The following is an 11,997-nucleotide window of genomic DNA, read 5'->3' as shown; positions in this document are numbered from 1 at the left end:
ACTGCTCCTTTACATTTCAGAGGGTAATATTGTACCTTTTACTTCATTTATCTGACAGCTATACTTTACATATTAGGATTTTTGCATGAAAAACAAAGAAGAGTTTCTAAAATATAATCTAATGTTAGAAATTAAGCCACCCAACATATCAAACCAGTAGAACCAAAGCAATTAGTCAATCAATCAATCGGTCCGTGGACAGAAAATAAATTGGCAAATATTTCAAGTCATTTTAATGCAAAAAAAAAACCTTCACGGTTCCACTCTCACATGTGAGGATTTGCTGCTTTTCTTTTGAATATTTTAATATTATCATTGATAATAACAAGCTATATGAAGGTGTCATTTTGGGCTCTGTGTAAATGTTTTAGAACTTGTACAAACCAAACAATCGATTAATGGAGAAAACACTCAGCAGATGAATCCATGATGAAAATAATCATTAGTTGCCGTCTTATACAAAATAGTCCTACATGAGCTCCACCTCAACCGACTACAACCATAAAGTCCTTTGCATTAATACATGAATAATACTAATGCTATAATATATAATTGTATATACAGTATATACTCTGTATAATATATTTACAGAGTATTTTTGTAATGCAGTATTAGTATATAAATACGTCCTCCACCACTGGTTGTCTAGTGTGTATTTCTGGCTAGCAAAAAATGGTCCATGTACATGACCACATGTGCAATCCACTGGAAACATGAGCACTTGTTGTGGAGGGCTTTATCAAGTGTTTGTTCAGCAGATAGCAGGAGTATCAGGAGAGCCTGAGAGGGAGCATTAAGGCAGGTTGCCAGGTAGATTTGGCTCCTCTTAAGTATGAGGCAGCACTGTCCTTGAGAGACAAATGACTGCAAACAAAACAACCGCAAAAAAGAGCAATGACACTTACTGACACTCATGTCACTTTCAGAGAGACAAATAGGGCCTCTGCTGAAGGTGAAAGATATAAATAATGCAAGGATTACAGAAGGAGAGGTTGTGGGGATGGGATGGTGGTTCCATGTGGCCCAGGAGACAGTATATCATCAGTAAATTGTTATTTTCTCACCTGTCTCTCAAACCTCTGCATATTTATGATTGAAGAGTCAATTGATTCTTACTTTGTAACAGTTGGACAGTGTCCTTTGTGATGTCCCGCTTCAAACCACCTTCATAAATCACAAATCATCATCATCAGTTTTAAGGTAATCATGTCATTGGGGTTCCACTGCAGGGAGGGATTTCTTATGTTCCAGACAAACGCCTGTGGGAATGGTATGCATGGCAAAAATGTAAAAAAAAAAAAAAAAAAAAAAAAAAAAAGGTTTGCACCAGTTGCACAGTCTGCAGACAAGTACTGAATGTTTCTATTAAAATCATCAGTATCGTCCCATACGTCGGTCACATTTGAAGCACAAAGGTCTCTTCATCAGTACAGTATCCCCTCAGGTTCCAGTAATACATATTTCTTCATGGGGGGCGGCAGAGGCAGCTGTGCTACACCTCTCTGACAGAACCCACCTAGGCTGGATCTGATGGCACATCTGGTCAGGTGAAGCAGGCTGCGAGGCGTGTTAGTGCAGACAGCAAACAGAGAGTCGTAGAAGTCTTTATGGCGCTGAGGAAACAGAGAAAAATGGCAGCAGTGGTGTGATGTGAGGATAGTTTGTGTCATTGTGTAAAAGTAGCAAAAACATGCTGTGATAAAACAAATAAATGTTCAAATTCAAACCCTTATTTAAGTAAAAGTGTGCAAGTGTCAGCAAAATGTACTCAAAATATAAAAGTTAAAGTACTCATTGTGCAGTAAAAGTGTTTTACTATTATATGCAATGTTTTTGAAGTAATACTACTGCTGCTTTAACATGTATGTTGCATTTTACTGGTGCAGATGTTTAAGGCTGTGCTCATTTTAACTACTTTATATCCTGTTGGTTAGTTTAATCCTTCAGTTTATCAGAAAAAATCTAATTCCGAGGTACTGAAAGCACACTTCATACCACCCATGTACACTTGATCATTTTATTACCGTGTAGCAGTCGTCAGGAATGGCAGCTCTCCACTTCTTTGTGGGCTTCAAGCGTTCATAGGAGTTGACCATGATTTCTACTGCTCTGGGGTAGTCGTGGCAGGACTGCAACACCTGCACAAAACAACACACATTATGACATTAAAGAATCCCTCAAGGACCTTTTGCCATCGCTGTAGTTAATGAATTAAGTTCACATATCTGTACCTTGTGGAACTGTGGCGGGTATATCCGTGCTGCGTTATAGTTGAGCAGCAGCTGATAGCAGAGCTCAGGTATGGCCATGGCCCTGACATCAGTCACTTTGAGGAGGTACTGAATGGGGGCACAGCCGTTGATGTCCATGGCTCGTGCATCTGCTCCGGCCTCCAGCAGCATCTGCATCAGGACGTGATCGCAGTTCCACGCCGCCTTGTGAAGAGCAGTTTTATAGTCCTCCTCCTGGAGGTTCGGATCTGGAACAGAAAGAAATGTTGTGGAAAAGAAATCTCAAAGCCTCCATGGTTCAAAACACTGACAGTATGAGTAAAAAAATAAAAGTCATCTCCAGGCACTGGTCCAAATCCTCACCTGCTTGGTGGTCCAGCAGGAGGCGACAGACTAAATGATGGTCTTGGCTGTAGATTTGCTTTTTTGTGTCAAAAGCCCAGAAGGTTGCAGTCATCAGGGGCGTCTCCTGGAGAGAGTTGACAGCGTCCACAGATGCTCCGTGGGTCAAATACAGAGCCAACAGCTCTGGGACACCGAATTTGGCTGCTGTGTGCAAAGGTGTGTCCTCATCACTGTGGCTGGGCATATTGACTTTTGCACCTTCATGAGGAACAAAGCAATGGTTATTTTGTTGTTTTGGGTGTTTGTACACTGCATGCATTTGCACTTTCCCTCCTGACCTTTGAGGATGAGCTGCTTGGCACAGTCTACAGACTCTGGGGTGCTGCAGTGGTGCAGTGGCGTGTGTCCGCTCAGTGACAGGCTGTTGACCTTTGCCCCGTGAGCCAAAAGCAAGGCAACAAAATCACTGTTGGCAACCTCGCACGCGACGTGTAGCGGCGTCTTCCCGTTGGGCATCCGGTTGACAGCTGCACCCTCCTGAAGGAGCACCAATGCCGTTTCCAGAGCATTGTAGAGCACACATACATGAATGCCCATCGCCCAGGAATGCTCCAGTTTGTAGCCCGGGAGCCAATAACCTGCAGTCAATAAGACAATCAAAGGAGTTTGAAGACTCGCTGGTTTACTAGATATTTAGTCAATGCTGATCCATAGAAAAAACCATAAAGTGCATCTTTCGGTGGTAGGAAAAATAACACTGACTGGAAATATCTCATAATGGCTTTGTTCTTATGTTGCAGTGTGCTTGTTCACCAGTAGCCATGTATGTTATACAGGTTATTCACCTGGTGTCCAGTGTTTTTTATTGTATCCAACTTTTGGATCCATGGGGATTTAGCACCACCTAGTGTATAAACTACAGAACTAATCCCTTAGCTGGGAAATTCAGGAGGTGTTTACATTCTATTTTTCTATCATCCTATGTATAAATGCTCTCACACTCTTGCTGGAGTCACGTGATAACTCATCTTTCTGTGTCTAAATGCTTGATATAGTATGACAAACATACAGTACAAGCACCATTCTGTTTGTTGCCGCAGGTGAAATGTGGATCAGTCTCTTCCTCCTCACCTTGTTTGTATGAGGCCAGTACCATGCTGGGGTCCTCCACCTCCAGCACAGTGTCAATGTCTAGTTTCCTGGAGTGTAGAATCTGCAGGACCTCCTGAGCATTGTTGGCCCGCAGGGCCTGCAGGAACTGTTGCTTCAGCTGTTTGACAGCCAGTTGTTTGGGGCTAAGCTCCTCCATGAACTCCCCAAAAGAAAGACCTTGCTGCCTGTATGGCACTGCCAAACCAGCCGGAGAGGACACTAACGTCCTCCACACAGCATGGAGGAGACTGTAAATAAACGTACAAATGGCGATAATGAAGGTGTTAACCATACCCATGCTGGAAGGCCTCCATAAGCCCGGCCATCATGAATGGGAGGAGGAAGGAGGACGGAAATGAAGTCCATGAAGAGGGGCAACAAGTGACAGGAGGGAGTCGTGCAGGGAAAAAAATAGCCCTGGAGTGAAATTAGGCCGAGTATAAATAGAAAGGAGAGAGAAGAGGACTGGAGAGCTAAAGCTGACTGCGGCTGACTCCAGGCCAGCCAGTCTGCTCAGATGTCCTCTCGGAGAAGGGCATCATGCAGCGGATGGTCACATGGTAAAAATAACAGGCCATGCGAACATGGCATGGGGGCGGTAAAGGTTTCTGAGAGAAAGCTGCTGATTCTCTTCTCTTCTGTTCTTAAATCTAAATACGACTGAATTGAATGCACATTTATTTGACTTTAGATAGTACTAACTAACTAGAAACTGTAGGCAGACAGGAGTGAAAAAAGAACAATCATAAACAGTCCGAACATGAATTTTATACACTTTCTGACTGCATGGGAGGCAGGTTTCTGTCTCTGGCTACCAATGAACCACTGAAACGTATGCAGAAGTGGTGAAAAAAGAAGAAACAAAAGCAAACTATGGACAGTGACTGCACATTTTATTCAGCGTGACAGGTAGCTGCCCTTTCATACTTTTCAGAATGCGAAAAAGAGAGCAAGGTCATGACAAAAAAGGGAGCAGGAGGAGGAGGAGAATAAGCACAGCTTTTTAAAAGAGTGAAAGCATGACTAGCAGTTTGTGGGTGATTATCCTCTGCTCTTTACGTAACACCAGAGACAAACCCTTCCAGACGCGACTCAAACGTTTTTTCGCCTGCCAGGAGCAAAAGGGTCTCATCCATACGCTGGTTTCAAGCTCAGTCAAGCACATAGAAAAAGATTCGGCAACACATTTTGGCCTCAGGTTTGACCTTTTGGCCTCCACAACCCTCAGACAAACTGTGCACACACACTGACACGATAGAAAACAAGGCTTCTTTAGGATTCTTACAGCGTATTGCTCTCAGTGTTTTACTATACATACAAAAGAGTCAAAAGAGTGCAGTCAGCTGACTGACTTGACGGGGGAGGGCGGGGGGGGGGTATTCACAGAAAGGTTCAAGTGTTACAAAATCTTTCATAAGAACACATCATGAGCAGTTTATTGGAGGAGCACTTGAGCAGCACTATGGTTGTATTAGAGGAAAACCACAAGCACGATGGGGGAGTATTACTGTGTTTGCTTCAAATCCTTCACTTGACAACCATATGAATCTAAATCACTTTTAATGAACAGTTTTAATTATGTTTTGGCAATAGGAAGTAATCATACAATTCTGGATAAATCATCATTAGGTGTTAATAATACTCTCATTTGTATAAGTTACCATAAACAGTAGTCAGTAGCTTCATTAAATACAGAAATAAATAAATAATAACATTAACAGATCAGTGATACCTGTATTACTGTGGCATTGCTTGGAGGTATCTGTAACTCCTACTCTTCTACTTCTTCTTCTTCTTGTTCTTAACCTTAACAGTGCACCAGGCAGGGCCCTTAAGACAAAAGCGAATCATAACCAAAGCTGCCTTCACTTTCGTCACGGTGACACTGGCGCCTCTATAGTTAATGTAAACCTACGGAATGATTCTCGGGAATGATAAAGAAGTAACACAGGGAACACGTCTCTCGGCGAGCTTCACCATCCTAAAAGAAACGATTTGCATAAAATACATATGTCAAAATAATTTCAAAGGTATAGATTTTTTTAATCTAACGAGTAAATCAAAATGTTTTAAGTCTTACTGAAATGGTTTCATAAGAAAATTAAAACTATACTGCATCTATCAGGTGCAATTATCAGTGTAACATCAGTCGTATCAGGTCGGACAATTTCTGGACTCACGGCATCTGTCCTTCTATATGGCAGCATTCCTAAATATTATTCCAAAGTCATTTGCGTGGAGAGCTTCATGAAAGAAAAAAAACAAAACAATGGGAAATGTTAAGTCTACTGCATGTGTTTCGACACTCACACAGAAGCGGGTAGAGTTCAGAAAAATTCTACTACTCTAGAATTTCTAAAGGCAGCGGCGGGGTATTACTTTGTTATTGAGAGAGAATATAAAAAGAGGTCAAAAGCAGGTTACAAGCGGAGTCAAAGCAACATTATGCATATAAGCAAGAAGTTTCTCTTTGTTGTTGTTTTTGTGGTACGGGTTTGGTAAGTTACAAATTTCTTGATTATAATGTACCTGAAGTCTCCATTAGAACCAGTCCAGTGAGTACAGTACGTCCTCGTCCTTCCTACCGTGACCTGCTTCAGTGTGGTACATGGATACTGTAGGGAACAGAGGTTAAATTTACAGTGTTCGCACTTCCAGTGTTCTTGTACTGAGAGCGTTTGTTTCTCCCAGTGAAACTTGGTTCCCGCTTCAGTTCCAGTGTTGCCTTCTTCAGTAGTGAGAGTAAGCAGCATGGGGACATCCAGTGGTGGGAGATGAACACTGCTTCATATATTCCACCACGCAGGCCCGACCTGCATGTGCTTCATCAAAGGAATAGAGCGATCCTGCTGATCTATGTATCTGGACAGGATTTACACGAGTCTATCAAAATGGCACGTCAGACATGTTTGTGTCTGTATTCATCACTGTACACGCACGCGGCCGTCATGTCTACGGGAGCTGTGACGGGTGACGCAGACGGCTCTGAAGATGATATGGGACGAGGCTGAGGTGCACGTTTCACACTTGCTCTGGATATGAATAAATAAACCAGATTTACAGCAATAAACAGCAAAATAAATAGAAGTGAGTAAATTCTTAAATGGCTAAAAACACAGGGCAGGTGTGTAAAATGAGGCGAATGACTGGGGCAGCATCCTATTATCCAACTGCTCATTTTGGTTTCATTTGCTTGGTGAGATAGTCACTCAACAATCTCGAACAGTTGGCTGCGTAGCTCCACCGCTCAGAACGATTGAACTGCTGAGCAGGCGTCCCCCGGGGTTCGTTTGTGGGGCCTGCTGACGGTCTGTTCCTCGTGATGCTACTTGGTGTGGTGCTACAGTAAAGTGGGAGGTGGTCCAGCCGTTCGCGTCACTCCGCCGCGCTCTCTTTGCGCGCCTCTTTCTGCTGCTGCTCCAGCTCTCTCTTCCGCAGCTTCTCGCGCTGTTTCTCCACTTTCTCTCGGTTCCTCCTGGCCTTCTCCATCAGAACTTTGAGGTCTTTGATCTTTTTCTTGATCAGGGCACGGTCCTGGGAAGAAGTAACTCCAAGGGCCTGCAAAAGGCGAATATCGATATAAACCCACGTGAGCACAACATCTGTATGAAAAACCTGATGTTTTAGCTTACCTTGAGCTCAGGGCTCTCCAGCTGCAGCAGTCGTTCTCCATCGATGTTTTGGGCAGTGAATTCTGGGATATGGTGTTCTAAATTGAGGCCCATGAGCCAGCGGGCAACTTGCTGGGAGGTCCACTCTGTGATGCTGCGGTTCTGCCACTGATACTGCTTTGAATACTGTCCTTCATCTAGAATCTGGATACGTACAGGAACAGAAAGAGAGAGGCAGATGAGATACAAAACTTTTCTCTAACAGCTTTTTAACCGTGCACTGAACCGTAACTGGAGACTGTATTCTGTAGCAACACTTATTACTCTGTGGGGCGTGCGGAGAAGAATTCACCACGAATGACGTGCGGGAATGAGACACACACAAATGGCTGATGCTCAACACACAAGCATGCAGTAAAACACATGCCTCTGGAGGCTTGCAGCCTCAGTCTCACCTCATCATCTATCATATCCAGACTCTGAACACAGCAGCATTGAAGACAAAAGAAGACAACTGGCTTGTTAACAGAGAGGAAACAATATGGCTTCCACAACAGCAGCTTAGACCAGCATTTGAATACAATGAGCCTAATCCGGCGCTTTGATTTTTAGCTTGTTGTTTTGTGCCAGAGGGAGAAGCTGCAGAGGTATCTACAGAGGTGATAAATGGGGGCACTGACACAGAGGTGCATTGTGGGATTTCTGTGTTTCGGTTGTTTGCATTTAATTGTAAGACAAACGACGTGACAGACACCTCCATTTTTTACAAAGCTGGTGTCTGTTAGTTCATATGTGAATCTCATGTATTTGAATCATTTAAAAAAGGAAAATATTTCAGGTTTGCAACCGCACCTCATCTGAGGAGAGCACCAGGGTGTGCGAGCGTCCCGACATCTTGGCTTCAGTCAGCAGGCCGCTGATCTCCACTGAGCTGCTGCTGCTGGCGCTCAGATCATCATTCAAAGCGGGCCCCTGAGAAATCAACAACGCGCTCGTAAGACTTGTGCTGAGAGCCAACAGGCTCCGGGGCAGAATTTAGTTGATTAGATGGAGCGCTTCTCTATTTCAGTTTCTTAAACACAACGAGGAGAGAATGAACCACGGGAATGAAGACTTTCCCTCGGAGCATGATTGACGTGCTTCCTAATATCTGACAGTCAATAAAATGTACATTAGACAAACATATTTAAGATGTTTGAACGACTGGACGAAGGCAGCGTTGTGCACATCACTCGTTTTTTAAGATGTTCCATTATAGCACAAACTGCCAATGTGATTAGTGGTTAGAAATGATGTAGCTGGATGCTAGCCAACCTCTCTTTCTCTCTCTTTGTGTGTGTCCTTGTGAGTGTGTGAGAGTGTATTAAGGTCCAGGATCTGTGCTCAAACATCCAGAGACAAACTGCTGCAGGTAAATATCAGACGAAGGTCAAAACATCAGGTTTTAACTAATAAATAGAGCACAGCTTTTATAGAGCACATGTTATTCCTCCTGTTCTCAGTATTTCCTCTGGTGCTCTGAGTAAAAGAGACTTATTGAGTGTCAAAGATTAAATTTATATAAGATATTGAGTTAAAACTGTAGAGCTTTGTCTTACATACAGCAGTACACTGTAGCTGGAAGGAGTTCTTTGAATCTCAGTGCTGTCACAAGTAAAAGGAAGACTAATATTAGAGGTTCAGACTTTCAGCTTTCTGGGCTGAATCCTTACTTAAAAGCTCTGCATAACTATTAACATGCATACACACTGCAGCGGTTTATCTTCTGGTGTGTGCTCATCTTAAACTGGGAGCACGTCCTTAGAGAGAGAAAACTGGATTGGTGCAGAATCAAAAATAATCCCCTTTTCAGTCGTGTGGTAACCACATCTGATCTCACACAGGATTAGAAACAGTTCTCATGCAAGTTCCTACACCGCAACAAATGTCCGTGTTAACAGCTTTAATCTTATGGTATCAGTACGGCGTTTAACGGATTCAAGATGTGTTATGACACTTGGGAGCAGAAGCTCCCTCATATTTGAAATTTAACACTTGAAAACAAGTCAGACAACTGCTAAACTGGACATTTTTTACAGTTTTGTTGAAGATGTTGTTAAGATTATGAGAGATATTTGGGGTTATGTAGGCCTACTCATTCATTTTCTTGCAAATTTATAATGCAATTATGCATTTCTACGATTGCAGAACAATGATTCCCTTTGTTACCAAACCTGTTCGCCTCTTAAAGTACCCACTCATTTTCATTTCAGTGGACTGAGGTATAGATGAACAAAACACAAAAGAATACAATACCAAGTAATATGAATAGGAGAAGAAGTGGGGCCATGTAAGGGACGTCTGTTCAACAGAAATAAAACATCACACCATGAGAAAACCTGCCATCAAAATAACTGCATGGAAGTATAGAGGTCTGGCAAAAAGCCTGGGCTCATATATAACATTATAGAGGGCAAACTAAGGTGTCCTTTAATGTCCTCACTGTAAAGGATCTGTCAGTGAATCATTATTTACTCCATGTGCAGTCACCAAACCTCATGTACCTTGGCCTTGAGTTTCTCTGGACTGTCTTCTGCTGACGGCTCTGTGGAGCTGAGACAGAGGCAGGGATGGAGGGATGGAGAAGGAATTAAATAGAGGTCAGTGGCAACCACAACTTCATAAACAGTTTCTGAAGCTGGACTCATTGAGGAAAAGCGGAGGTAAAATAAGACCGTAACAATGATTAGTTACCTGTTTCCAGGTGAGGCTCTGGGATCTGTAGTTTTCCTGAGCGAGGACCTGGATCGAACAAAAAGAAGAGTGAGAAAATGTAGTTTGGTTGACTAAAACACGTGAAACTGTTGATATTTTATAGTTGGTATGTGCACAACTCAAAATGAAAAGACGTAATTCTACGACTTACCCAGGGTCCAGACCTAGTCTGTGTTCCTCCAGACTGTGAGAGGGGCTCGACCCTGCAGGAGAGCGAGAACCTGTGATCACAAACACTCCTCACTGACGTTACTTTTACTTCAATAGATGAGCTTGCATAGCAAAAACAGAAATATGATAAAGAGAGAAATCTGGAAATGCAGTGCAGGATTTAGTGACGGTGCAGGGCTACTAACCGTCCTGGAGGGCTCCTGCAGTGGACGGTGGGTGCAGCGTTCGTCTGGGGGAGCTTTCTGCACTGCCAGGGGCCCTGAGGACCGCGGCTCCTCCATCACAGGAGGCCACACTACGAATGGAACCAGAGCGACTGTGTGCCGGACTGCCGTGCCCCTCCAAGACCTGAAGACACATGTAGAGAGACAAAAAGCAGAGGTGAAGCAAATGGAGGAGAAGGGAGAAGAAGGAGGAATGTTAGGAAAGGCAGGATGAAGCGCAGCCAACGGAAAACAAAGTGAGCAGCCAGCGCCGCAGACTAATGGGAAAGAAGTCACTCGACATACTTTCCCCATTTCTAATTCCTCGCCCTCTTTTCCCCGGGAAACCTCACAACGTCTGTGTTCCTGCCAATTCCGATCCACTTTCCCGACTTGTTTATCCGATCTGAACTCATTCCTGCTCTAGCTGAGTTAAGTGACAGCATTAGCCAGACGAGAGCCTTTCATCCAGAAGAAGACTGTGGCTGTTATTATCACACTGGGAGAGACAATAAGTTGTGACAGACTCAATTAGTGCCGCAGAGCAACACGCAGCAATTAATCCATTAAAGGGATAAAGTGGAATGGACAGGGGTTAAAGACACACAAACAGGCTGACAGACACACACACATACACACACACACACACACACACACACACACACACACACTAATCAAACACCCTGTAGTGAAATTAAAGACATATTAAACGTGAGAGTAGTTTAATGAGAATGACTGAGCTTGTTTTATTAAAAATCACATCTGTTCATATCACATCTGGCTGATATTTTAACAGATGTTGGTAACACTTAAAACCCCACAACACACCCTGCTGGTGGGATTGAAAGGCATGTTTTCTTCTACCAAAAAAAAAAAAAAAAAAAAAAAAAAAAAAATCACCAAAATTACACCATGTCTTTTAGCCCAAAACTCTAAAAACGTCATCATGAGATCTTCAAATTTCTGATAGTCCTTGACTCGTGCTACAAACACTTATGGGCACTTGGAAAGTGTAATATATACAGATTCCATTGAGGATTATTTTTGTAAAATAAATGATCAAAGTAATACAAACCTCTCCCTCGGTGGAGCTGATGCTGTCTCGGGCGACTCCCCTGTAGCTCTTCTTTTTGCTGGGTGAAAGTGGAGAGTCTTCCCTCAAGTCTGAAGTCACACACACACATGCAGAAAAGAGATTAAAAACAACTGTGATTTAGCTTGACATGGCAAAAAATTCACCCTATAATTGTTCATAAAAAGCATTCGTCCATCAATTATGTACACATTTTCTATTCTTTCACTCTTATTGAGAGGCACTTAAACTGGCCTGACCCTCGTGTTGATACCAAAATTAAATAAGTCTATTAAAAACACATCAACTCAGTTAAAATATCAAGTGTTCCCCCAAAAGTAACACTGTTAATGAGGCGGGCAAACCACTTTTCTGCTTATTCCCTGAGAGCACAGGGGGACGCTGTCATAGGCGAAAAAAACTGGAATCGTGTAAATTTGAAAGATAATTTCAGCAGA

General features: G+C 42.9%; 2 protein-coding genes across 3 annotated transcripts in view; both read right to left on the bottom strand.

The window, feature by feature from the left end:
• Positions 1-216: 216 nt before the first annotated feature.
• asb4 (ankyrin repeat and SOCS box containing 4) lies at positions 217-4,020 on the bottom strand. The gene is made up of 6 exons (XM_070985317.1): positions 3,708-4,020; positions 2,915-3,214; positions 2,595-2,834; positions 2,232-2,479; positions 2,025-2,138; positions 217-1,613 (listed from the first exon to the last, which is right to left on the bottom strand). Exons 1-6 carry the CDS (start codon positions 4,018-4,020, stop codon positions 1,425-1,427), a joined length of 1,404 nt encoding a protein of 467 aa, XP_070841418.1. The 3' UTR covers positions 217-1,424.
• A 584-nt stretch (positions 4,021-4,604) lies between these two features.
• Positions 4,605-11,997, bottom strand: part of ppp1r9a (protein phosphatase 1, regulatory subunit 9A) — a 43,979-nt gene continuing 36,586 nt past the window's right edge. The window contains exons 12-20 of one of the 2 annotated variants that reach the window (XM_070985092.1): positions 11,543-11,631; positions 10,450-10,612; positions 10,245-10,296; positions 10,073-10,120; positions 9,883-9,931; positions 8,192-8,311; positions 7,795-7,818; positions 7,361-7,543; positions 4,605-7,286 (exon numbers count right to left, since the gene is read on the bottom strand). In XM_070985092.1, coding sequence (XP_070841193.1) covers positions 7,104-7,286; positions 7,361-7,543; positions 7,795-7,818; positions 8,192-8,311; positions 9,883-9,931; positions 10,073-10,120; positions 10,245-10,296; positions 10,450-10,612; positions 11,543-11,631 — 911 coding nt within the window. In that variant the 3' untranslated portion in view covers positions 4,605-7,103. The remainder of the gene's footprint in view (positions 7,287-7,360; positions 7,544-7,794; positions 7,819-8,191; positions 8,312-9,882; positions 9,932-10,072; positions 10,121-10,244; positions 10,297-10,449; positions 10,613-11,542; positions 11,632-11,997) is intronic. The other variant, XM_070985093.1, reaches the window with a different exon arrangement.

The sequence above is a fragment of the Chaetodon trifascialis genome, chromosome 17, assembly GCF_039877785.1.
Source record: "Chaetodon trifascialis isolate fChaTrf1 chromosome 17, fChaTrf1.hap1, whole genome shotgun sequence".
Classification (NCBI taxonomy): domain Eukaryota; kingdom Metazoa; phylum Chordata; class Actinopteri; order Chaetodontiformes; family Chaetodontidae; genus Chaetodon; species Chaetodon trifascialis.
Note: the sequence above shows the minus strand (reverse complement) of the source record. Positions and strands in the feature narration are given on the sequence as shown.

Bases quoted from the DNA above. Each gene is read 5' to 3' on its own strand.
- asb4 (XM_070985317.1), bottom strand. From the start codon at position 4,020: ATGGTTAACACCTTCATTATCGCCATTTGTACGTTTATTTACAGTCTC. The intron at 2,139-2,231 runs GTACAGATATGT...TGTTTTGTGCAG, and splicing joins ACCCGCCACAGTTCCACAAG to GTGTTGCAGTCCTGCCACGA. The intron at 1,614-2,024 runs GTAATAAAATGA...CTGTTTCCTCAG, and splicing joins TTCCTGACGACTGCTACACG to CGCCATAAAGACTTCTACGA.